This window comes from Aulonocara stuartgranti, assembly GCF_965226115.1.
Source record: "Aulonocara stuartgranti genome assembly, chromosome: 18".
Classification (NCBI taxonomy): Eukaryota; Metazoa; Chordata; class Actinopteri; order Cichliformes; family Cichlidae; genus Aulonocara; species Aulonocara stuartgranti.
The window spans coordinates 33,625,992-33,653,031 of record NC_138954.1 but is presented as its reverse complement, the minus strand read 5'-3'; the positions used below and the strand labels follow the sequence as shown (position 1 = coordinate 33,653,031).

The 27,040-nt window shown below is 41.9% G+C and overlaps 1 protein-coding gene across 2 annotated transcripts; it reads right to left on the bottom strand.

Annotated features, from left to right (window-relative positions):
• Positions 1-1,546: 1,546 nt before the first annotated feature.
• On the bottom strand, positions 1,547-25,802 carry xrn1 (5'-3' exoribonuclease 1). Of its 2 annotated transcripts, none has more exons than XM_082512212.1 (41): positions 25,542-25,802; positions 24,304-24,536; positions 23,721-23,818; positions 22,739-22,848; positions 22,530-22,640; positions 22,362-22,447; positions 22,195-22,282; positions 21,897-22,065; positions 19,976-20,043; positions 19,702-19,839; positions 19,431-19,603; positions 18,701-18,790; positions 18,252-18,408; positions 17,986-18,105; positions 17,711-17,880; positions 17,471-17,588; positions 17,153-17,248; positions 16,817-16,920; positions 16,549-16,683; positions 16,232-16,394; positions 15,769-15,882; positions 13,932-14,030; positions 13,723-13,838; positions 13,455-13,601; positions 13,247-13,336; positions 12,521-12,656; positions 12,351-12,407; positions 10,224-10,356; positions 10,043-10,112; positions 8,718-8,913; positions 8,483-8,572; positions 8,301-8,384; positions 7,845-7,889; positions 7,583-7,663; positions 7,320-7,457; positions 7,093-7,228; positions 6,849-7,012; positions 6,627-6,740; positions 6,425-6,521; positions 5,346-5,527; positions 1,547-4,812 (listed from the first exon to the last, which is right to left on the bottom strand). In XM_082512212.1, the coding sequence occupies exons 1-41, from the start codon at positions 25,614-25,616 to the stop codon at positions 4,483-4,485; spliced, it is 5,121 nt and encodes a 1,706-aa protein (XP_082368338.1). In that variant the 5' UTR covers positions 25,617-25,802; the 3' UTR covers positions 1,547-4,482. The 2 variants fall into 2 exon arrangements, with proteins under 2 accessions (XP_082368338.1, XP_082368339.1); XM_082512213.1 differs by having other exon boundaries at positions 8,489-8,572.
• Positions 25,803-27,040: the final 1,238 nt, after the last annotated feature.

Below are 27,040 nucleotides of genomic sequence, written 5' to 3'. Positions count from 1 at the left end.
GGCAAATTTTAATTTGTGCCAACACTTTCAGAAAGAAGATATGAGGGAGCATAGCTATGTTTTATCTTCGGAGGTCTCCTTCACCAAAGAGGTGAAAACATGAAGGAAAGAAACAACCTGACCGACATTTTAATAAAACACCATCTCATCCCTCCTCACCTCAACAGTCAACTAAAGTTGGGGCTCTAACACAATGTTTCTCTATTCCCAATATTTCACAATTACTTAATGTTAGTAGTAGCGATAGGAATCAACAAAGTACAAATACTTTGTTACTGTACTTAAGTGGATCTGTAGCTTATTTTCTGACAACTTTTTACTTTTACTCTGTAAATTTTTCTGAAAATAGTTGTACTTTTTACTCCTTACATTTTCAAAACAGGCTTATTATGTTAGTTTCAACGGTATTATTTATAGCATTCATACTTTGTCCATAAGTTGTGGTGGCCTGTCATCAGCTTCTAGCTGGCGCTAAAGAAGAGGAGCGAGCGTAAGGGGAATAACATTTTTTTAACCAACAAGTAATTTCAAATGCAACGTTTCTGTCCACACAGACAGTTTGTACAGTCTGTTATTCAAATGTTGCATAAAAATACTTCACAGAATTTTACCTTTATACTGTCTAGAATAAAGACATACAGCCTTCTCCAGGGTAAACAGACCAGTTTCTTACCTGGCATGCTGACTGTTTGCTGAGGTAAACATACTCAGTTTTTAAAGTGATTTTTTCTGGGGGGAGGGGGGGGGGGGATTGTAAAACAATGCAAATTACTAAATCGACACATTACTTTTTTGACTCCTGATTTATTGCAAAGTTTTGATATTATTTAAATGTTAAAAAAATAATGTTTACAAAAATATTTTTTATACACAAGCAGTAGAAGAAAGTCAATGTGGTTTTATTTATATAGCCACAAATCACAACAACAGTTACATCAGAGCACTTTATATTGGAAGGTAAAGACGGGACAATATTAGAGAAAACCCTATATCAGACAAACCCCTATGAGCAAGCAGTTGGCAAGAGTGGGAAGGAAAAACTTCCTTTTAACAGGAGGCAGGGTGTCACATACCTCTTCATATGAAAATCCCCTATATGTAAACAGAGTCAACAAAATAGTCAAAAACATGATGGGGGTGTCAAGACATCGCCGGTCTCTCTGATCCTTTTGCCTTGATAGAGATCACGCAGAGATGTTTCAAAGTTTCACACAATCCTTTTATTACCCGTTTCCTGGCAGCAGAGGGGCAGTTGCCCCCCTGTAGATGTGCCCCTGGTCAACACATAACAGTCTCAAGTTATTACTCATTAAGAAGGTCCTGGATAATCTCCCCATCTTAAACTTAGAATCACATTTACAAAATGAGACCGAGTCCTTACTGTGGGTCACACCTGAGGGCTTCTGTAGGACTGAGTCAAAGCCTTCTTGCAACTACAGGTACCACCCTGGTGGCCATTAAGAAAAAAGCAAGTTTCAGGCATTGCCTTCTTTCAATTTAACGAAAAAATAAAATCAAAAAGGAAAAAGCCACCGTCACAGCCATGTCGTAACAAAAGATTCATTTTATTAAATGGTTATGTACAAGACATTCCTGAATCAAAACAGCAAGTCCATACCGCTTCATCTTCTGTTACCTTTACATCTTCTCGTAATCTGAGTACCTCCCCTCCCCCCCCACCCCACAAAAAACAACAACAAAGGACAAAAAGAAACAAACAAACAAACAAACAGGTGTGCTTCCATTTTCAAAAAGAGTTTTAAACACCCCCCCCCTTATTGCACCAGACCCTTACACACTTCAGTCCCAAGGTGGCTATGAGGGTCAGTCTTAAAGAAAAAAAGGGGGGAAAATTACTGTAAGCCTGCATCCCTCAAAACAAGGACCGGTTAAATACAAAACATGGTCTGGGTAAGTACAATTTAATTTGTCTCTACAGCGGCTTTACCACAAACATTACTGAAGCGATAGTCGAATTACTTACAAAAAAAAAAATCAAGATCGTCTATAAAAAGGATGTCCGTAAAATCCATAGTTCAAAAAAGAAAAGCCTTTTTAAAAATGGTGAGATTATTTATGTGTGATGCGTGGAAGTGGCTAACTCAGCTGAGAATTTATATCAGATTTAGAAAAGCACCGACCAGGAGCTGAGCTATGTTTCCAAAAGCATCTTAGACACGTGGTTCACTCCACGGACGAGTATGTTTCCTATTAAAACTCTACTGCTGTCTTATATTTGGGCTGTGCTGACAGATATAAAGCCGCTCTGAAATGAGACTATATCAGGTCGGACACCTGATCAGGATTCTGAAGCTTAGCTGTCATCAGCTGTGTGAGGCCTGTGCTCTACACAGTTAATAGCAAGCTCCTACAATAATAACACGACTATCACAGTGAAATAAACCTTGAAACAATCACTACAATGTGGGTCAAACAGATATTTGATGAAGACATCGATAAATTTCAAGAGATTCCATATTCACAAGGTGTAAAATTAACACTGTGCACAGATAATTATTAAAGTTGGATAAAAAGGCGACTGTAAACCAAAGAATTTCAATAGTAACTGGCACAGAAATTAGCAGGCTCCTTATTATAAACAAGAGATACAGCCCTAATCAAACATCTTCAGTAGATCACTCCAAAAAATTTAATTTCGACTCAAAAAGAAATCAGGTTAAGATCTTTTTTTTTAAACCTGGATAAAATCCACCCATAATAAGCATAAGATGCTTTTGGAAACTCTTGACTGTAGCAGTGTGAACGTTCCTGCAGGTCCGGCAGAGCCGAAGAGAAGAATCAGACCATTTTCCAACAGCAAAAAGGAACCTCTCTGTAGGTGTGTGAAACTATCTGTGCTGGTGTTAAACAGCTCTGCAGTGGCAAGTGTGTGTGTGTGTGTGTGTGTGTGTGTGTGTGTGTGGACTCGAATAATTTGGGATTTCCTCATAGTTCTGCATTTGTGCAGGTGGTGTGAATTTAGTCGTCTTGTTTCTAGGTGCTGTTAACAAACCATGAAAAGTCTTTAAGAAAAAAAAAACGATGAGCCTGAAGTAAATAAAAGGCGGTGTGTGAGCAACGATGACCAAACCCCAGAAACAATAAAACATCACCCTTCCAAACAGGATAGAGCTGCTCTACGATGGCATGAATGGCTGTAGCAACAATAGAAGGCCCCGATTTCTGCATAAACTTGTTTAAAAATGTGATGTATGCAATGGGGGCTTCTACCACAGCTACATGTCCCTGAGAACAAGGTCCACGTCACATGTTATTGGGACCTGCACACCATGCTAACAGAGGAGGGTTGAACCTGCTGCACTCAGACGTCTTTTTTCAGTCCATGAAGTCTCATCCAGCAACACCTGGAGTCTGAAAACCTCTCAGCTGGGAAGGAAGACTGAGACCGTCAGGAGTCCAACTCTACAGGCTGTTCACTGTTAATGCCCCCTCAAGGAAATATGAAATGCTCTCAGTGATGCATGTTTTTAGAGTTCTGTCAAAGGTCCTCTTAATCAAAAAAAAAAAAAAAAGGAAAAAAAAGAAAGAAATCATTCCCTTTTTAAGGCAGCGTCTCACTTCAGCACGAGGTTTTCTTAACCACTCAAAATGAAATGTAGTCACAAGACTGCTTCCAAATCTGCTCCTGTGGAGACACTAATGTTCTCTGCTCGAGCAGGTGAACAAAGCTGGCGGTTTATTACTATTGGGGGTTTGTGTGTATGACTTTAGGCATTTCTTTTTGTCTAACATAACACTGTAGTCACCACAATCACTGCTGAGAGCAACATCCAACAAAAGCAACAAACACAAGGAGTTAGAAAAGGCCCCCAGAAGATGTGTCAGGGAGCTGACGGTTGCTCGGGGAAAGTGTGTATTCTGCAGCCTCTTGGTGAGTGGTTGCTGACAGTGGCCAGAGTGAAATTGGCTGCAAACAGGCATAGAGATCACTGGCAGGCTGCTGTGACTTTCCCCGAGCTAACCAGCATGTAGGCCTGCATGACTGAGGTTCAAGACAGGTGGACACAGAGCTGTATCGTGGATAAAACCAGTTAATTTTAGTATAATAAATGATCATGAAAATCAGAACCTCGCTTGTGGTCTGTAGTCTGAGGGGTCGCTTTGGAATGTTTTGTGGCCTCAGCACTGACTGGGCGAGTACAAAGTTAGTGCTACAAAGAAAAGACGAGCTGTAATAAACCTCCTTTAGTGGGGAACTACGATAATGTGGCACAGACCTCAACTCCTGAGGAGGAGTCTGCAAGTTGAGCAGTGAAGCACATTTACATGTTTCATTGCTGAAAAATAAAAAGGCTCGTCTGAAGCTGCTCTTGGCTCTGTAATGACTTTCACATCGATGAGAGTTTGATCAGGAATGCTGAGACACACACACACACACACACACACACACACACACACACACACACACGCACACACGCACACACACACACGCACACACACGCACACACACGCACACACACCTCATGATTCTGAGACTTGAGCTGCCTCAAAGTTGACTGCTAGCTTCCTTTGCCGTCTCTTGGAGGCAGAGCTGGGGGTGTGGCCTGTTGCTGGCATGGTTTGCCTAGGTGGTGTATGCAGTGCCGTCGTCGTGGAGTCACCAGAGGAGAGGTCGCAGTTAACAGCTTGTTGGTGGATTTTAACGCTCTGTGGTTCAGTCTGACCTTGCAATTGGCCAGTTGGCTGGTTCTGGGATTTCTGTGCTTGGTTCTTAGCAACAGTTTGGGCAGCACTGTAAAACTCTCGAGTTTCCTGGTTCCTTTTATTTGCCGACACTCGTTTCTTAGTCACCTGACAAGGTGAAAGATAAACAGAAAGCTGAGTTACCAACCTGGCCTACGTCTGCACAGGAAAAGATAAATGGGAACGCTGTATTAACCTTTTTCCATTAGCACCTCCTGTGGTCGGCTCGACACAGTTTTCAGGGTTTTCTATTAGTTGGTAGTATCTGGTACCTGGTACTACCAACTAATAGACTGCATGCCACCAACTGGCTACTCATTGGCGTCAATGAGTCGTGAGGGCACTTCCTTCACAAATATGAAATCTGTAACTTTTGAAAGCCTGCAACGGGAGAAATGGCTACACAGAAACAACACTGTGGTCCCGAGTCTGACGAAAAGCCACAAATCGAGCAGCAGGTACAACATCGCCTAGACGCCCACCTTTGTTGTATCATCCGTGTTGCATACAAATGGCGTTACAGGACGCTCCGCCATGTTGCTATAATGACCCTAAGCACACTAGGTGATACTCAATTGTAATGGTAAAACAAGTCGAACCGATCCAAGTAGGTCCTTATGGAAAAAGGGCTTATGTGTTACCTGTAAGGGGATGAACTGGTTGTGTGAGCCAATGGGCAGTGTCGTTGCAGGCTGGGGGCGCGCAGCGCCAGGGAAAGTCCCCGGTGGGCCGTAGAATGGCTGGTTTTGGTGGTGCTGAGGAGGCACCGTCATTCCCCAGAGAGGAGCAGGACCGTAACCCTGTGGGGGCAACAGCACACCACCTGGAAAACAAGAGCGTACTCCTAAGATTTAAAAAAAGATCATTTTTAAGGCTTAAAAAATTTGATATGAATGCTGCTACTATTAATTCATCCCCTGTCACAAGGGTTCACCACACTGAGGAGCTCTGCATAGGGCGATAATCAAAATCTCATATCCGATATAAGACATTTATCGTCCCGACAACGATATAAAAATCACAAACATTTTGCATTTTCTGTAAATTCTGTGAATCTCGGGCAACTCGACGAGTTTCCGGCTGGGCGTCGTGTACCTGGAGTCGAGTGTTACATAAGTTGAAACAGCCGCAGCTTTTTTTGTGAGTATTTATGACATGGCATGCTGCGAGAAAAAGCCTGTTCTGAGGTTTATTTTTGAGAACCTGACGGCTCTTTTTGGCCTCTCGTCCGTAAACACTGCGTACTCTTTCACGTGTTTCAGTTTACTTTGAAAAATCTCAACAGGATCTTCAGCTTTATTGTGAAATGTTTATGTGGAAAATAAACAAGCGGACGGCAGAGCCACGCGATGGTTTTACCATCGTCGTTGCTAAGGACTACGCATTAAACCAGGCGCTAGTCCCTCCGTAGTGTGGTTACATTAAATATAAGAGAAAGAGAGAACTTTAAGAAATTCCACAGTGACCATCAAAACGATGAAAAAATATCGCCGTAAACAGTTTATTTTGCGACACCATGAAACAAACGATAGCGTAAAATGAAACGACAGATGTTTTCATATCGTCCTCCGATATATGTCGTTATATCGAACAGCCCTAGCTCTGTATGTTTAATCTGGCAGAATTTTACACCAGGTGACCTCGACCCACTACACTATGGAACACCTTAAACTGATGTTTCTAAATTCATTGATGAAACCTTAAAGAAAGACAGACTCACCTTGTTGGTTGAAGACAGCTCCCATGTGGGGAGGTCGTATCTGACCCACTCCTGTGTACAGAGGAGGTGGGAGGGGGAAGCCTGACCCGAGTGAGTTCTACAGATGCACAGAGGGTCAGCAACACATTTAATGTTTATCTCATTGGTTACAAAGTTCAGCCTCTCACACTTGTGAATCAAATATCTGCGTTTGTGTGTATACCAGTCTCTGAAGTGCAAAGAAAGCAGCTTTCTCCTTGGCATCGTGTTCTGACTGGCACTGTGGGCCATGAACCATCAACCCGTTGGACAGTTTCACCTGACACAGCACTAGACCCTGCGTCGGTGTTAATGGAAATGATTCAGAGTGGGGCACTTGTGAAAGTGGGAAACGCAGAGTAGAAAAAAGTGTGACGTAACAGAAACAGAAAATAGAGCGTGTTACCTGTCTGTTGCGCATGAAGCTGAAGTCAGGTGGCGCCATACCTAAAGCCCCACAGATGCAGGCCAGGTCTGACACCTTACTGCCCAGCAGGGCGTTGGCAGAGGCAGCAGGTGCCGGAGAAGGCAACACAGGCGCGTCGCCGTGTGGGACGTTTATTTTTGCAGCTGGAGGGAGAAAAGTAATGATCATAAGGAGGAGAATACAGAGAAGAAATTTGCCTGGGATTTAGAAATCACTAAGCTACCGAGTTTCTTTGACGATCGTCTCCTGTTCTGCTGCTGGCCAGCAGGGGGGGTGCTGTTTGACGTCTCTTGAGCAGATTGACTTCCTGTTCCAGTGCTGTCAATTTTAAGCATCTCCTTCAGCACCAGGGTTCCCTTCTATAGCGACAAACCACACACGATCATTTATGCTAAGTGGTTCTTCTAAAACTCAGAGGTTCCTCTTATTTTGGCTTCACCGCATATTTACCATGGCAAAAGACTGTGGGGATAATGGGCCATCTGGCTGGCTGTCACCTCCTTGTGGAGGGGCAGGAGGGGGTGGGGTTTGCTGGTTACCCTTGGAGATTTTTAGATTGGCAATGAGGTCCTCAAATTGTGTTTCAGCCTGAGTAAGAAAAAGTAAAGAAACTGTAAATCATCGTCTTGTTCAGGGTACGAGATTCTGACCAGAGATAACCCTGAAAAACCAAAAACAGGCAGAAGTCAAAAGAAGGATTTGTGTTTCTGCACCTTGTTGGCTGTATTGTGTGAGGGAATAAAGGAGCTGACATCTTCATTTTTCTTCAACAGTCTGATGCCAGCAGGTGGGGTCTGTGAACAATACACACATCATCAATTCTAATCCAGTCCACACAAATACAACACAGCAATTCATGCAAACGCACGTCGCTGTTAACATGAACGTGTGAAAACCAAAAATAAAAACTGATGAATTTAACATGATAAACTTAACCAATTGTGCACAACAGAAACAGCTGATGTGTCGACTCACAGATTTGCTGGCGGGTTGGTTCTTCCCCTGCTGGGAATGTCCTTCCTAGAACCCGAAACACTTTTTTAAAACTATTGTTTTAAAAGCGTAATTCAAGAATTAGTAGTGAAATAAGGAACATCACCAGAGCACTCTTTGTATTCTGGTTAAATTCCTATATAAAAACAAAGTTCCTAAGTGCCTATGTCACTTCACTGTTAAATCCTGAAGCAATCACATCAGCATTCATGGAGGAATTTCTGTATCACATCTATAAGGTTCAGTCTGGTTTGGGAAAGTATGTGGTTATTTATTTGAAACCATTACAAGTTCACTTGAACTAAAATAAGGACAATACAGTAAATATTTCTCAGCATTACTAGTTTTTCCTTAAAATTCCTGCTGGACTCCTAGGACAGTGAGAGAGAAGTTTTAGAGGAATCTAAAAAGCTGGTGTCTGTTTCACTGAAAACTTACATTGTTGTGCCAGTGAGCAGGAGGCTTGTTAGGAGGCCCTGTGTTCTGCAGAGACTGCCATACATTACTGTACTCCTCTTTGTTCTGGATGGAGAGAACGACATATGTAGAAACAAGTCATGTTGCACGCATTGCTGAGAGACTATAACAGTTAGGCCAAATGGAGCAAAACCTGCTCTTACCCTGACCTGGTGCTTTTGGATGGGACCTTTTGAGGGAGAGCTCCTGTTGCCCTGTGAGGCAGCCTTTGCCACACCATGTTTGTTGTTATGCTACAAATAAAAAGCAGTTGGAACAGTGAAAGAGGAGAAAGAGGAGGGATTTAGGTGAAACTGTGGAAATTCCAAATCATTTCCACTATTCCAAACTGGGGAATAATTTGTACATGAATCTACTGTGAGCATTCCACCCTCCTACCTGTGTGGGGATAAAAGGTGAACGAGGAGAGTGGTTCAGGCCTGCCAGCTGCCGGTACGAGCTGAAGTTGCCGCCAGTGGCAGGCTGCGGTTTGACGATGGCGGTGAGTTTGTGGCCAGTGTGATCAACCCGTGCTCCGTGGGAAAGGTTGATCAGGGCGCAGGGAGGGAGGCGGTAACAACGAGAAGATGTGCACCTGAGGAAGCACATGAAGAGGCAAAGCAGCTGTGACCGTCTGCTGTAAAGAGGAACACCTTTACTCCAACAGTATCCTGGTATGGACATCGTGTGTGTTCTGTTACAGCCTGACTGTATGATTTTGTGTTTTACCCTCTTCTTGTGCTTTATGTAACCGTTTTGTAAAAGACTGCGCACTCTGCAGCTTTTTCTGTCTGGTGTAAAGAAACTGAACACTGAAGTTGACGGTATGACGTAGTAATTCAGTCAAAGAAGAAAAAGTCTTGTCAATTATTGTCAAAGTAACAGTAGGTTTTAATGAAGTTTAGTTAGCCATCTAACACTGATCCATGAGCAGTTCGTTTCAGGGTGACTGTGATGGCAGCGTATAAGACAAGCGAACACTTTTATCCATTCAGAGCTGCTTTGGAGGAGGACAGACTGATGTGATCTGGCCGCTGCCTGTGACATGCTCACACATGTGTTTGTGTGCAGTGAACAAACTACTTGGGGAATCTGTTTGAACAACCATCTGGAATGTTTGCTTAACAAATCTGCTTTAAACAACTGTTGGGAACCATTAACGGATGATTACTCCTGCCATCCAGGTGAGCGTTCATGTGCAACCTATGACTAATAAAAAACAACAACTAACATTAACAACAGGCAGCAAAGACCTCTCTGCTCTTCCCCTGCCCACTGCAGCTCAGTGGGTAATGGATTAAAGTATGTGATCTGGCAGCAAAATCAAATGCCCTCCCATTTCATGTTTGTAAATTGGGAATTGTTTAGAACTGACCATTCCCAACACTAATTACATAGTATTTAGTATTTATTTATTTATTGTCATTGTCAGAGAACAATGAAATTGCATTTGGGGCTTCCGTACAACCCGTAAAGAAAATAATGAAGAAAATAATAAATACCCCTTAAAACCCAAGTGTAAATATTTAACCCAGTGTGACTCCAGTGCAATAAGACAATCCTTAGCAACAACATGAGAACATGACAAGTAAGTTCAGTGCTATTAAGAAGTTGGATATGGTTATTGTCCGTGAGAGGGGGGCAGAGAGTTCAGGAGCCTCACAGCCTGTGGATACAGGCTGTTGGCCAGTCTGGATGTTCAGCAGCAGCACACTCATGGTTACCTGATGTTGAGACCTCCAGCAAATTCTTCATCAAACAGCACTTCATAGAGAACCTCTGCCTCGCGCTCCGCTAAAGAAACAGACACAGATACGGTATACTGTTAATCACGCTCTTTTGTGTTACCCTTGATATGTGCAGACTTTGCATATGAGGACAATGACGGCTGACGGGTGTCCTCACCTCCTTTAATGCCAATGATTGTCCCTCTGAGTCCCAGCGGGACGGTGAAGCTCTCCCTGATGTTGATGACTCTGTCAAACAGACGATATTCCGCGTCTGGGTCTGGAACTACACCCTGCTGCTGCTCCAAGGGCTGCACACATATTTTTATTAATGTTATCAACTAATCTGCCATTGATCTTTTAAATTAACTGATTAGGAAAAAAAAATTAAAAAGAGAGAGAGAGACTGTGTGGCAAACATCCTTAAACACACTGCATGAAAATGCCAGGGGTTCAAAAGTAATAGGACATTTGGCTGCTGGCTGCTTCAGTGTCATTTCAAATATTAGCTCACAAACAATCAGGGTGCATTGAGAATGCACACTCACGCATATAACCATAAACCATACAGGATGAGTCTGAAATTTGACCTGCAACCCCGGTCATGATTGCGTGGAGCACAGCACACCCAGCATCATCTCTGTGGCCACTGCACATTTGTAATTCATCACTGAACATCAGTTTCATCCAATCAGCCAAAGTCCACAGTTGCTTCTCTTAAGCCCACTGCAACAGGCTTTTCTTCCAAACACAAGAAATGAGGCTGTTCCAGATCACGGTCACTGCTACAGTTTTCTTGTGTTGCACATGCACCTTTGGTCTGATCCGTCCTGACTTCACAGTGTTGCAGTCTGATGACAGACGCAGGACATCCCAACACACTCCCTTGCTCTCTCTTTTGCTGCCCAGCCTTTGGGCTTAATCTCTTCTTTTGTTAATAAACAACATTTATCAGAGGTTAAACGGGTGACTTGTGTCGCAGCCTTACAAGCCAGCTGTAGCCTGTTTCCCAATGCTTCATCATAAACACTTGTTTGTGCCATTTTCTAAATTCAAATTCAATTCGTCACATACAGTCATACACAGTACGATGTGCAGTGAAATGCTTACACAACTGCTCGTGACCTAAAAAAAAAAAAGACTATGAATAGGAGAGGAAATAAATATGAAAATTAAAATGAAGGGTAAATTTAACTAGGAAAGAATAAAACAAAATATAAAAATTAAAGTTAAAATAAAATAACTACAACAAAATACACAATATAGAAAATATATAAGAATATATGAAGAAATATAGAACAATAACAGCAGCTGTACGAGTAATAAATGGTAATGAAGAAATGTCCAGGGTTGTGCAATCCACATATTTAAGTGACTTGTGATAAAGTGATTTGATTAGATGACCACGCAGTGCAGTGGCCACTAGTGTAAACAAATGTCCAGAAAGTCCAGTGTGTGTAAGAACTGTATGTGTGGGTCAGTACTGTGTGGTGGTGTGACTGAGAGACCGTATCGCCTGCGGGAAGAAGCTCCTCCTGAGTCTCTCTGTGTTGGTCTTCAGGGAGCGGAATCGCTTTCCTGACCTCAGCAGAGAGAACAGTCTGTTGTTGGGATGGCTGAGGTCCTTCACCATCTTCCTGGCCTTGGTCCAGCACCGCCTGCTGTAGATTGAGTGCAGGTCAGGGAGCTCGGAGCGGATGGTGCGCTCAGCTGACCGCACAACCCTCTGTAGAGCTCGTCTGTCCTGCATGGTGCTGTTTCCGAACCAGGTTAAGATGTTTCCCGTCAGGATGCTCTCTATGGTTCCTGAGCACCTTGGAGGGCAGTCGGAAGTCTCTCAAGCGTCTGAGGTGGTAGAGACGCTGACGGGCCTTTTTCACCCCGGTGTTGATGTGACAGGACCACGACAGGTCCTGTCCATTTCTTTTTGTTATGCGTTTTCTTTTTCCAGGGCATGATGCCTTGAATTTTCTGATGTTGGTCATCATCTTGGTCCACAGCATGTTTTCCTTTCATAACCTTCCCATCTGGTTTGTACTTGTTCTGAGTCAGCTGTGTGTAAAATGTTAAGCAGCTATGTTGGATTCCTCCTTGAAGCAGCTGCATAATCCTTTTTATTGCTACACAGGAATTTCCAAAAAATATTACATGTGATTGTTGTTTGATATTAAACTGCTTTAAATCATCTGAACTTTGGCTGACAGGTCTTTATGGGGTTACCAGTCCTACGGGTTTTTTTATAACACAACCACAGCCCCTTTCTTTACAGGCACGATGTTAATACGTGCATGCCAAAGGTACTCACCCTGAAGAGGAGGTGAGGCTTGACTGTGACGCGGACTTTCTTGGTGCTCTTCTTCACCTAAGTCGGCGAGAGCGAGGCAGGAATGGAGAAGGTACAGAGGGAGAGGCGTGTGAATGGAAATGCAGTGAATACACAAAGAACTTCTGACTTCTGAAGTCTGTAGCTGTCACCTTGGTCTTCTCCACTGCTTCCTCGATCCTCTCCACGATTGCAGCATCCAGCACTTGGAGGTCACAGGATGCCCTGCTGATGGAGCTAACTGGGTGACTTTTTAACCATGAAGTGATTTCTGCTACCTTCTCTGCCCTGTTGGGTTAAAAAAAAAAAAAAAAAGTCATTTAGTCATTCATTTATTTAATCTTCAACCTTCAGACATTGGTGCAAGAACAAGATGACAACCCCTGGCTCTAAACTCCTTGTCATCACCGGCGGGTGAAGCTTTATGCTGAGAACTTTTACCCTTACTAACCAAAGGTGATCCAGCTGACAAATGAGACACCAAGTGAGAACATATCAGGCAGGATGGTGCTTTAAAGCATCCCCCCCCTTTTTTTTTTTTTTACTCTCATGGATATCAAAAGATAAAGATGGACTTCATAGCTTATTCAGTGTGAATTTAAACTAGAAATGTATTTTGAAAGAGGACAATTTCACACAGACTTCTATAAGTGCTTCTTTATGTAGCTAGAGATGTCGCCACCTGATGGCCACAAGAATGAATACAGCTTTTAGACACCTCAGCATCAGCTACACTTTTAAGACCTGTAAGCTACGTCCATCTTTTATATACATCTATGATCCCTAAACAAGTTTTTTCCCAGCAGGATGGAGTGAACGCAACCTTGGCAGGGGACTAAGTAAGGCCAGGGCCCACATGGCTGAAGCGTCCGTTTTACCCATTCTGGTCTTCTCCAGGCCAAATGTCATCTTCATAGAAAACATCATCGTGACTGTTTCTGGCCACGTTGTTGAACACCTCTGAAAATCTACAAAGAAACACAACCGCACCATCATTTCTAAAAGCTTCGTTCAATTCATAGGATAACCGAACATTAATACATAAGTTAAAGAACAGCGGTTTTCAAAACGACTCATTTGTTTTACCTGTCCAGGTATTCAGCCAGCAGCTCCTCCACAGCAGCAGAGTAGAGCCACTCTTTTTCAGTTCTCTTGGTGTATCCGGGAACTTCCTCGTTCTTCTTGTTGAACTTGAGGTTCAGGCCAACGTTAGCTCTTTGCTCCCCACAGGGACTGGACACAGTGAAGAAGACTGAAAGCTTAGACAAGGACTGTACCTGAATACGTGACGTGGTGCCAACAACAGCTCAACTCACTGCAGATATCCTTGTGGCATTTCTACATAAGCACTCACTTCTTCTTAGAGCCTCTACCAATGAAGATGCTTCCAGAGAAGCGGGAGACGAGGTAACCGGTGATGCCGAGACGAGAGGCCAGAACGTATCCAGGACTGTATTTCACGCTGTATTTCTACACGACACACAAAAACGTATAAGGTGAGGGGAGAAAACTCGCAAAACTAAACGTACATATCCACAGAACGACTCCACAAGCTCGTCTTACGTGTTGGTTCTGGATTAAGGGCTCCAGCTGTGGCTCATGTGGCACACTGAAGACCACTCGAATCCGCCCATCTTTGATGACATCTTGGGAATCTTGCACCTGAAAATTGATATTAATATGAATATGGAGATGTGGAGCATTAATCAGATAGACTTTTTAAAAAATGGCTGGATTTCTATACCTGCCATGGTAATTAAGAGACTGTGTGTTTCAGGTCAATTTACAGAGTAACATGAAAGTAAAGTAATGAGTAGTGTAAGAAATTACTTTCTCCTGGGAGAAATTACCGTAATTGTCGGGCTATAAGCCGCTACTTTTTGCACCAGCTTTGAACCCTGCAGCTTTTAGTCAGGTGCGGCTTTTCTATGGATTGTCCATGATTGTTGTCATATCGTAAGATGATTTGTTTTGTTTGTTCTGCTGTTGTACGGCACTACGTTGCCTGGCGGAAGGATCGGGGTTCAAGAGTGGTATGTTGGTCACATGTCCGTCCGCCAGGCAACGTAGTGCCGTACAAAGTAGCGCGAAAAACAAACTTCAAAGTAGCGCTATGCGTTCAGCGGGAGGCGTGGATGACGAGCGGGGATAAACTTGCGAAAAGCAAGTTATGCCCAACTCCACCGGTGGATTCTGACAGCGTGGAAAAGTGTGAAAACATCCACGATCACCAACGGATTTCTAAGGGCTGGACTGCTGCATGATGGAGAGGAGGACACCGCCACGGCCCTTCTGAGGGTGTTCGACTCTGACAACGAGGATTTCTTTGGTTTTGAAAGTGACAACGAAGGAAAGAAGCGGAGAGTGGATGACGAAGCCATCCTGAGCCTGTTCGTATCCGACATTGGAGGAGAGGACTTTGGTGGTTTCAGTGGGCAGGAAGAAGAGAAAGATGGTGAATGACTGACTTTTCTTCTTGTTAAAGCCGTGTCACTGCACCTGAGCCTAAAAGGTAGGCCGAATCTATTGTTCTGGTGTGCTGCAGGTTACTGTTATGTACTACATGTGCAAATATGTACCCATAACTTGTTTTTCAAAATATTAATAAAAGGGGTGTGTCTCCAAACAGCCATCTCTTTCCTGACAATTCCCTTTGTGCATATTCTTTACATATGATGAGTCAACATTGAAACACCTGCGGCTTTTAGTCAGGTGCGGCTAATGTATGTACAAAACAGGATTTTCCCCTGATTTTAGCTTGTGCGGCTAATATTCAGGTGCGCTTTGTAGTCCGGGAAATACGGTAAGTAACATAATGCATTACCTGTAAGAAAAGGGTTCTGTGTATAATGAGTAATGGCCCCAACACTGATCTCAGCAAAGAGGGGAAATACCTCCAACATGCACAAACATTTGACCCACAGGTCATGAATGCAATGCCTTTGATATGCTGCTTAGTGATGCTGGTGAGTCTCCAAGCTCAGTCAATGAGAATCGATATGAGAACCAATAAGGAATCGAATTGATAATGGAATCACTAAGTTCTTATCAATGTTATGTTCATATTGTTTTGCATTACATCATTAAGCTTGAAACAGAAGGTGTTTTTCACAGATCTGTTCTAAACTATATAAATAAGCCTCTTAATTTTTTTGTCTTTTTCCCCTCAGAGTATCGAAAAAATGATTGTGGAAATCAAACTTATCTGACAGTCGCCGATGATATTAATGCACAGGTGACAGCTCGGGGCACAGTGTTTTGTTTCTTCACTTATATTGAATGTGACAGTGTGAAAACACGGACATTATACTCGGATTCTTGGTTTAAATTAATAAAAAGAGTAACTTGGGTAACGAGGGAGTAATCCACAGACTAAGAGAGCAAACAGTGGATAACATACCTCTCCCATGGCACCGTAGTACGGGTTTCCCACCATGAAGACGGTTGTTGTTGGAGGAAAGAGCTCATCTAAGCTCTTGAAGCAGGCCAGAGATGAGCAGAAGGCTTTGATATCCTGAGACCATGAAGATAAGGAAGAAGTGTCTTTAAAATAATATCTATAAACACTTAAAAAAGAAAAAAAAGGTGATAAAATCAAAACCATGTGCAGTAAACCTAAATTTGCCTAAAACTACTCTGACAATAACCAGAAAGAAACTGAAAGCATGTGTTGGGTTTATTTCAGGGTTTAGTTTCATTAATATGGCTGCACTCCTCAGCTTAAGCAGGTTTTCTTCTATTTTCCTGCAGCATGAAGACCCTGCTGAGAAACACCACAGCCTCAGTGACATATACACTGCTATAAGAGTCTTTCACCCATTATTCTCCGTTTTCTTCTCGCTATCATGTTTGTGTGCAGGTACCTTAACAACCGCCTGGTAGGCAAAGGGGAGGACCTGTTTGGCCCACTGTTTCTCCAGTTCCACCACACCATTGGCTTTGGGAACGTATTTTCTTCCAGTCAGCAGTTGGCCGTATAAAACCACCTCTGTCTCGTTTATCACGATGCCTTTCCTCTTCAAATAACTATGAGAAAGAAAAGCATAAATAACTAAAGAAGCCAAAGAATATGATGGTTCTGGCAAAGAACAGAAGGATTGTTTCAATAATATGAAAGAGTAGAAATGACTGAAGATGCATACAAACTCAAACACTTGCATTATTTTGCTGAGTTTCTTACTATTCAGTGATTCCTTGGACATCCTTAATCCAGTCCTTCTGCTCCTTGTCAGACAGACAGGTGACTTTGGCGGGAGGAGGAGTGCTCGGCCTGTCATACACTCTTTGGACACCCGGTGGTTCCTCAAGATAAAATCTTCAGAACAAGTTGCAAAAATTCACTTGTAAAGTCACTAAAGTCTCAATATAATATTTTCAGATTTTTCAGTTTCAGATTTTTCTACACATCTACCAGAAAAGTCAGCAGTCATAGCAAAGCCAGCTCTTACTTCGTTTCTCCGTCTGACACTGCAATGATGCGAGCTTCCTCTAGATGAGGCCAGTTGACAAACACAGACTTTCCCAGAACTTGTGCAGCAACATCATCACATGTCTGAAGATAATGACAAGAAAGAAGGAGAGAGGCAGAGACACAGAGGATAAGGAGACTGCCAATGTTCCTAGAATAAGACCAAGAGGTGACTGGGTGTAAAAAATATTTTATGCAGTTCTTTTAATTGTATAGACAGTGATTCCAAGACTTCCAAGGGACAATTGATCAGTTCTTAATAATAAAGTGTTGAAGCTTTATTAAACTAGATCTAAAAACATAAACAAAAGCTCACCGTTTCCCCTTCCTGGTTGGGGAGGATATCCAGCAACATGTTCTCCCCTCTGCTACTCTGCTGGAACACGACCACCCCGCCTTTCTTCTTGTAAAACTGAAACGACAGTGAAGGAGCCAGAGCATGAGAGTTTGAGAAAGGGAGATCATCTTATAAAGACTGCTGAATTTACTAAACTTGCTATACTTCTTTTTTCTTCTTCTTAAATTGGCAGAATTAATTTCAGATTCATACGTTGGTTGTGAGTTAAGACGTATTTAACCAGGTTCGCTCCAACTTTGAACAGTTTAGTAGTAGTTCAGTTATGCACATGCCCACCTTGTGTTTGATGTGTTGTAAGGTGGGAAAGCCACAGAAGTACAGAGCTGAGCGGTCAACGGGCTTGCTGACGTGATCTAATGAAACTTGCCAAGCATCCATGGGGATGTGCGCTGTCCTGTGATGATCAACCGCAAAAGGCAATCAGCCACAGACAAATATGACTGTTGAATTTCACCTCAGTAGGACCAAACGCATGAGTCGTTTTCAGAAACAATGAGGATCGTTAAAGGCATCTACCTGACGTGGCAGTGGACGATGTCGGGGAACAGTTGAGGCAGGGGGGAGGCGTAGGCGAAGTCCATTTCCCTGTCGTACGAGTAGACTGCACACTCTGTGTGGCAGTTCCTGGCCTTCTCTTCTTTTGTCAGCTTCCTGTTGCAGGCCTCCATGGCTGCTAATAAGCACCTCTGTTCGATACACACACAACATAAAGTTACACACAGTTACAAGTTGTCAAATTTGATTTCGACAACAGACCTGTGCCATTTCTTCATTTCGAATTGTGTGTTTACCTCATCTATGAATGGAATGAGCACCACAGCCTCCCACTCCTGCTGCTTGCCATTCAGGTCAGTTTTAAAGTCAAGAGGGTAGTACTCAATAATAGCTGAACTTTCACTAGTCATCAGATGCTGAAACATAACAAAATACTGTATTACGATCCCCTGTATACTTCCTGTCCTAATGTTAAAACGATTTCTATATTAAATTATATTTTTATTTCTTAGAGTACATCTTGTGCATTTTATATGAGTGAACTTGGATTTGCATTTGTTACCCTGTAACACTCGGGCAGCAGTTCCATGCTGGCAGCAGGCAGGACTGCCAACAGCTGCTGGAAGGGCATGAAGGGCTGTCCATGCTCAAAGGTCAGCTTTAACCCAGATACATTCCTGATGTCTGACAGGTAGGGAGCGTAGTGGTAGGGGTAGTACCTGCAGAGATAACACATAATACTCAATATAAAGGTTTAAAGAAGGAAATCATTTACTTATTGTTCTTCTCCCCAAAGCAAATCAATCAATCCACTTTTTCTGTGAAATAACTTTTATTAGACAGTAAAGGTTCAGAAACCCTCATTAAAGCCTGCTGTGTAGAAATATGTCGAAATTTGAGCCTCTCTTTCAATCCTCCCACATTTCTGTGAGACTGTTAATGAGCTGAATTCTCCAATAACAGAAAGAGAAAGATCAGGGAGTAAATTACACAGAAGAAAGAAGCACTCACCAGCTCCAGGACTGAACTCCATGGTAATAGTAGTGGAGAATCCACTGGATACCTTCCACATAACACTTGGCTTGGTTGGCTAGAAACTCACTGCAAATGGAAGAGTGAAAACATAGTTACAAAGTGCAAGCTGCTGTGATGAAGGGCACTGTTAACATTTAGCCAAGTCACTTCCCTACCAATGGGATCGTTTAAAAAAGGAAACTAGTAAAAGGGCATCACACTGCTGGGAAACAGCAACACACACGCACACAGACAGACACACAAGCATGTCTATTCTAACTGCTGATAAGGGAGAAAAACAGATTTTGTCAGTCTTAATAGTTTTACCCTTTAAAAGGTATGACGAGGTAAAGGCTGCTGTACAACATCTTAAAGTGCACCTATTATGATGTTGATTTTTCGGTCATAGATGAGCATTGTTCCAATGGTGGACGCCTGAACCTCAAAGTTTTGTTTTTGTGCTGGTGAACACTTTTCCAAAAAAAAAAAAAAAAGAAAAAGGGGGGGGGGGGGAGTGGTGACCAATCATTTATCTGCGTTATTGAACACTGGTCATTCTAACTTCACTCTGTCTCAGCCAGTCACTGAACGAAGATACAACAAACAAAGAGGTGAAGTGAAACTAAGAGTTAAAACAATGAAAAGTGTCAAACTTCTGTCCCAAACATTTTTAGCTTTCTTCTTCCCATAATTTGCTTTTTGTATGCGTTTGTATAAGTTCACTCACTCAGACACCACGTCCACGCCGATCTTGCTCATGTAGTATGTGCGTTTGTACTGTCTGAACTCTGTTTCAAAGATATCATCCTCCTCCTCTTCATCATCTGCTGCCGCTGCTGCTTTTTCCTCTCCGGTGACTTTCTCTGATGTAGTCAGGGAAGCCAGACAGAGAGCAGAATCCTACAGATATTTTTTTTTAAAAAGTCAATCACTGGAAAGAGACAGACATGAAAACAATGCTGAAAGACACAATGCATATTTTCAGTGCTGGTCCCTACCTCATTCTTTCTGGCGTCTTTGCTGGCAGCTTCCTTCTCAGCTGCCAGTCCAGCAGCTTCATTCAGATATTTGTTACCAACTTTGCTTTCAAACCACTTCAAATCCACAAAGACCTCATTAAAATGTTCCCGGTCAAACTGGCAAGACATGGGGAAAAAAAAAAAAAAAAGTACATTTTGGCAGAATACATTTGTTTCATAGCAAATGACATCAATCAGTATATGGGACTTGATCTTAAAATGAATGACCCTTAAATAGAAACTAGTGTCTCACCTCAGCAAGCTTCTCCAGGTATTTCTCAAAGTTTCTGAGGTTTAAGTGACCGTTCTCATTCAGATAACCTAAAACAAACACGGGGACATTATTTTATATATGTGAATGACAATAAACAAGTGGGACATGAATGTTTTTCTATATTGTACTGGTTGACAATTCTAAACTATCTGGGCCAGCTGGACAAGCACAGCACATGGAACAAACAAAAAAACAACATATTTTGTGTATGAGAGGCTTTCAAATTCTGAATAAATGCTCAAAAAATACATCCCTGCTGCATCAGTTCTTTTTCTGGGGGGGGACTTTGTCACATGATAAAGTTGGAGCCGCCAGAACCAGGCTCAGGGTAATTCTGCCAGCGTCACGTTTAAAAGGTTTCTTCCTGTTCAAAGGGAGTTTTTCCTTCCCACTTGGTCATAGGGGGTCAGCTGATTGTTGGGCTTTTCTCTGTATAATTGTTGGGTCTTTAGCTTACAGTATAAAGTGCACCTTGAGTCAACTGTGGTGCAATAGGCAAGGCAAGTTTATTTATATAGCACAATTCAACAGCAAGGTGATTCAAAGTGCTTTACAGAGACATTAAAAAACAAAAACAAATAAAAAGCATAATTTAAAATTGATTAAAAAAATTTTTTTTTTTAAATCAGTAGTTAAAATGTAAGTTTTGAAATTTAAGCTTAAAGTGTGGATTTGGTGCTTTATTCAAATGCAGCTGAGAACAGGTTCAACCTGGATTTAAATAAACTGAGTGTTTCAGCTGATCTGAGGCTTTCTGGGAGTTTGTTCCAGATATAAGGAGCATAAAAGCTGAATGCAGCTTCTCCGTGTCTGGTTCTGACACTGGGAACTGATAAAAGACCGGATCCAGATGACCTGAGGGATCTGGATGGTTCATACTGGGTCAGGAGGTCATTGATGTATTTTGGTCCTAAACCATTCAGAGCTTTATAGACCAGCATCAGAACTTTAAAGTCTATCCTCTGACGGACAGGCAGCCAGTGTAAGGACCTCAGAGCTGGACTGATGTGGTCCACTGTTTTGGTCTTAGTGAGGACTCGAGCAGCAGAGTTCTGAATGAGCTGTAGTTGTCTGACTGATTTTTTAGGTAGACCTGTAAAGATGCTGTTACAGTAATCAAGCCTACTAAAGATGAATGCATGGACTAGTTTTTCCAGCTCCTGTTGAGACATCAGATCTTTTATCCTTGAAATATTCTTGAGGTGATAGTAAGCTGACTTTGTTATTGTCTTAATGTGTTTTTCTAAGTTTAGGTCTGCATCCATCACTACACCCACATTTCTCGCCTGGTTTGTGGTTTTTAGGTGTATAGATTGAAGTTCTCTGGTAAATGTAATCGTTTTTCTTTGGCACCAAAGACTATTACCTCAGTTTTGTTTTTGTTTAGCTGGAGAAAATTGTGGCACAACATTCAATTAAATTATAGAGATACAATTTAATTGAACTCAATAGAATATACATGAATACAGCATGGTGGCTTTCTTTTCTTTTTTTCGCATTTCTGCTGTATTTCATCTTTTTCGCTGAGTGTGTGTTCAAAAATAAATAAATATTTTTCATGCTTTTGAAATCTAAATTTGTTTAGACTACAGTTCGTTACAGGGGACAGAGCGAAGTCCTAAAGAGTAAACCACTAAAAGGATACAGTGTATGCATCTGTCTCACCAATAGATGATTTCGTCAAATGTTGCAACACAACAAGCATGAAGAAACCTCACTGCACATGTTGCAATCCACTATAATTATTATGGAATCAAATAAGCCTAAGCTAAACACTTTAAAACATTTAAAACTGAATTGAAATGTTTGGTTCCAACAGAAATGACACTGAAAACCAAACTGAAAGAAGAAACTAAAACTAAAAACTGAGGAAAAACACAAGATACGAGTCTGGTCTTACCCCCCAGGCTTGGTAGTACACTCATGTACGTCTTGTACAGCAACGGTAGAGCGTCATGATTGATGTGAAGGTTGGGGAGGTGAGGGATGAAATCGTTTCCTACCAGGAAACCCATTAGAATCCAGTCATCTATTACTCGCTCCAGGTCATAATCGGAACCCATCTTATTCTGAAAAAAGAGGCGCAAACATTTAGACGTCATACAATACAATTTAAAAAGCATATATTAAAAATTTATCATAATATGAAATCTCGCCTGGCATTTAAAAGCTGCCCACTTTAGGCACGCTTGTCTCACCTTGAGCTCAGAGAACTCGTAGTCGATATACTCTCTCATCAGAGACAAGTGAAGCAAGTGAAAAGTGGTCTCCTCTGGAGCTGTTATCCTGAAATGGAACAAAAGAGCAGGGTTCACAAAACAATGCAGCAAAACAAAGAAAGACAAAATAGACTGAAGAGAAGAACCTCTTCTGGGATTTCTTCCCTCCAAAGCGAACTTCCTCCCTGAGCAGAGCGAAGTTTGGCTCGTGGCTGGTCAAACCCAACATAATCTACAACACAGAGTGAAGGACAGACTGAACCTTCAGGCACTGATTTGAGCAAAATGTTCATCAACGATCTGTTTAAACGTACCAGGTCAGCATCCAGGCCGTACAGGCAGTGTCGCGTGTTGGGGTCATGATTGGGCTTGGTGTTCTCTGACCGAATAAACTCCATGATTTTGTGTTCCCCCTCCCCTGGTGTCTGTAAAGAGAAGAAACACAAACTTAATACATTCATTACCGACTCAGAAACAGTACAACAGTACATACAACAGTTACACATACACCACTCACACCCACCTCGTGACCGGACAAGTACACTTTGACATTCTCCCATAGCTTGTCATTGGAGAGCTTGTTGTGGACGAAATACTTGAGCTGTTCCTGAAGTCGCACCATGAACTCAGTGCCTGGAAGAAGGATTTGAGATTAAAAGAACTGCTAACATTTTCAGAGACCTGTTCTCTGTATATCTCTTAAGGATCCAAGAAGAACTGAGCAACCCAAGTGTTTTCAGCTGCTCAGTTCTGCTTTCCCAAGGGGTCGCTACACCAGACAGATCTGCATATTTAATTTGACAGAGTTTGAAACAGGACCCTTACAGTTAATCCAGGCTCAAGACTAACAGAAGAGGTACATAGGCTGGGTTTTGTCCTGCTTGGGTTGAAATGGGAAATCTGTCTTATATAACGCCTGATTTAAACTTCTGCAGGGAATCTTCATAGAGCCTACAAAGTAGGCTACGTAAGTTGCCAGTGTAGTTGTCGGTATGCCGTTCCACACATTTATACCCGTCCTGGTTCGTCATGTGTTAAACACAGTGTGGTAGTATCCTGGTGTTTTAAACGCAGTGCCAATCGATAGAAACAAATAAGATTCTGGATTCTGTTTTCCCCCTCCTGGGTCTCCACTCTTTGCTTCTGGCACTTTTCTCTTTTTATCCTGGGATAAATATATTTGTCCCACAAGGTTTTCCACTTCTTTGTACATTCCCTCACATCCAGTCCTTGGGAAAATATTACATCTCTGCGATGACCTATTCGCTAATGATTCTAGGTAAATACCAACGATGCGCTTTGGCTAAAATGTCAATGTTGAAAAACGAGTCACTGGATGTTTACATCTGACATGCAAACATGTTTTTAATAAAAATATCACATACAGTACACATATAAAAAACACAGGGACACAAAAATAAATTCAGGTGTTAAACTGTATCAGGTGGTTCTGATCTGTGTCTGTGTGATGAGCATCTTTGCATGAAGCTTTAGATCTTCCTTACCAGGAGTGATACAGTTGGAGTCGAAGCGAGCCTCTGTGGGAAGCACCTCTCCTTTATCCAAAGCTTTTTTTATCTTTTCCTCTGCTTCTTTGGCGGACCTAGACACACAGACACCCACACACAAGCGCACACCCACAAGTAGATATAAAAGAGAGAAGGTCAAATTCAAAGTCTCAGGCTGTGTCTCTGCCTGCAGTCTGTGTTTCCCCTCCTGTCTGTAACACTGAAGCACAAAATGTTGTATTTTAGCTCAAGCCTGTTTGCTGCTCATTCTTCCTTATAAGGTAACTCACATAGGGCTCAGGTTTACAACTGCAGCCTCAGAAACATCACATAATTATACCCAACATCTCTAAATATATCTGAAAACAGACATGACACTATAATCAGATAACTAAGAGAGAACGTGGCATTATTTATAGTTTGGATTCAACATCAGGGTACAGGCATGCTAATAAAATTCCATCTCTTTATTTGGTCAGTTCAAGAAAAGCTACTCCCAATATCCTAAATTTAGTGATTCTCAACAAGTATTATGATAGGATTAGCATTTATTCATTTAGATTTATTCATCCATCACAACCTGAATCTACGTCCTCTCTGCTGGTTCATCTTCGCCCTTGGCGCCACACCATCCACCGCCATGAAGAAAACCTTGCGAGGCTTGATGATCCTGAAGAGCACCTCCAGGTAATGGAAGATGTCTGCAAAAATCTTTTCCTCAGAAATGCGAAAGTGGACATCCTCATCGTTTGGGTGAGAACACTGGTGGATGATGCCGTTCATGTCCAGATAGAAGTTGTCAAACTCTGGAATCTGACAAAGACAAACTGATCACATACCTAGTACATTCAGGAACATGACTTATCTGTAAACGCTCACAATGACGAGATCTTTCAGGTGTGGCAGATGTTTTTAGGAGGCTGATGAGTTAAAGGAGGGTATATTTGACAGTCATAAAAACAAGATAGTAAGCTCCTTTCACCTGACACATTAAAAACAGTCTCATGAGTATGCCATCCACCTTTGATAACATCAGACCTTTATGTTTTGTTCCGTTTTATTTACACCGGTACCGACATGAAACATAATTCCCATATTTACTGTTACCAATTTTCTGCTAAAGGTGGTTATTTACTGCTTTAATACAAATGCAAAGCTGTCTGAGGTAAGGAGGGTGACACTGAACAATGTGCGCTGATGAAACTACTGCTGGGGGAGTGAAATAGCGGCTTCCTTTCTGCTCAGAGTGTAGAAAGTGGTTCAAGTCCCCCCGCAGTTACTCAAGTAGCCTAAACTCTCACGTTATTCGAGCTGTGGCCAACAGGCTGAGCTCATACTTCTGACATTTCAAACAAGTTCATTGTAAAGCGCAGTTACTGTTAACCAGCTGGTAACAATAACTACCCGAGCCCCTATAGATCTCTAGTTATCATAAAAATCAGTTAGTTAGCCAACTGCAAGAGCTTATTGTTGTTTAGAATGTTCCTGACCAACAAAGGCCAAAATTACCCAGTGGTAACTCATTAACATTTTATTTGTTTAGTGCGAATAAGCGCACAATGGAGACCAAAATAGCATATTAGTGATGGAATTTGGTTAATAACGTCATGCCTATCCTGTGTTTAACAAAAGGATGAAGTGAAGAATGTGTGCTAAAAGCAGAGTTGTCCATTCGCCAGAAAACCATTGGTAAGCTACGTGGAATTTTAGTTCCGCGGCCCGCTATAGCTCTCTGATAGCGAACAGCTAGCTACGCTAGCACTGTGGCTACCAATGACAGCGGTCTGTGAAGCTAACCAGTCACCGCTGTTTTCCTACCTGATGTTCCTTGACAACTTCACTGAGACAAGGGTAGCGTTCCGAAATCCAGCGGTAAAATTTTGGCACTCCCATCTTCACAACAAACCTCTTCAGCCTCTAGGTAAAAACAGTAAACAGCAAAAACTGGATGGAGGTGTTCGCCTATGCGAGGAACTACAATGTAGCTGGGGTTTAACCTGGTTACATGAGAACTTGCTTTAGACTCAGGTTTTGTTTCCAACGGCTGCTAAGTAGCTGGTTGTCCGTTGTCCGCCGGAAAAATCGTTCCGCCGCTTTTCGAGAAAACATTTGTTCCGTTTTTTGTAATTTTTTTGTGTTTGTTTACTTGCTTTCTTTTTGACATCTCATAAGTACATAGTACAACGTAATGCATATTTCTACGTAGAAAATATTTAAAATAAATAAGCCAAAACATTTTTACAAAATGTTGTATTAAACGTAAATTTGTTGTTTGCTAGAAAATAACTTTGCAATAAATGTTATATAATATTTATTACAAAAGTGAGTAAATGGTTGTTTTTTGTTTTTTATAGAGGTTGAGTTACCCCAAAACATCAAGTTTTTGAAAACAGCCTACTTAACATCTGAATCCAGAAATATCAGGAATCTTATACAATTTCCAAGATAACTAAGGGTGCCTATATTAAATATGAACTCCCAAGGCTGGGAAGTAGGAACAGTGTGTGCTGTGTCATTCTGAATCTAATAGGAACTGAAAAATCAGATCAACTGATATGAAAGAAAGAACACACTGTTACAGGGCCCGTCTGGCTTGCAAGGCCCACTGCAAAGCCTGAAATGAAGAACTAGTTTCCCCTCAGCAAGACAGTTCCACATTTCCACCTAATGTACAACTTTGCCTTTTCTATGATGCTGAATATAACTTTCATAAGGTTTGCAGAGGTAGATTAGACCTACTTGAAATTTGTTTACTCAAAACCTCAAATCTGAATGCATGCTGCCCAAACTGAGCAGTCAGTTTTTGAGTTTTAACAGAAAAACGCAGGCCAGCACAGTATACACTATACGAAACCATGAAATCTGAACAGACAGTCCCACCTGATGGCTGTAGCTCAGGAGGTAGAGAGGGTCAACTATTAATTGGAAGGCTGGTGGTTCAATCTCTGGCTGCATCCTTGGGCAAAATACTAACCCCAAGGTGCATGTAAATTTGACATAGAATGAAGTATCTGTATGAATGAAGCATGTTGTACAAAACACTTTGAGTGATCAGATAGAATAGAAAAAGTGCTATATAAGAACCAGTCTATTTACCAGAGCGTCTTTCTTTTGTCGCCCTAATTTATTAAAAAAAAAAGATGCAAAGCCCCATGCTGTAAATGCTTATTTTATAGGACACCAAGGAGAGCGCAATTTTTCAAGGGAATTTAAACAAGAGTTTAAGGGTGCCATTGCATCGATGGCATCTGGAGGAGGACTACAGTGTCCCGAGTCCCAGCACTGACTGAAAAAGCACCTTGTCCATAACCAAGAAC

What these genes read in the sequence shown, in the direction of transcription:
- xrn1 (XM_082512212.1), bottom strand. Translation starts at nt 25,616, where the DNA reads ATGGGAGTGCCAAAATTTTACCGCTGGATTTCGGAACGCTACCCTTGT. An exon ending in CCTTAATCCAGAACCAACAC is followed by an intron (nt 13,839 to 13,931) that starts GTAAGACGAGCT and finishes TGTGTCGTGTAG; the next exon opens with AAATACAGCGTGAAATACAG. An exon ending in GCTGGAGGTCTCAACATCAG is followed by an intron (nt 8,914 to 10,042) that starts GTAACCATGAGT and finishes GTGCTTCCTCAG; the next exon opens with GTGCACATCTTCTCGTTGTT.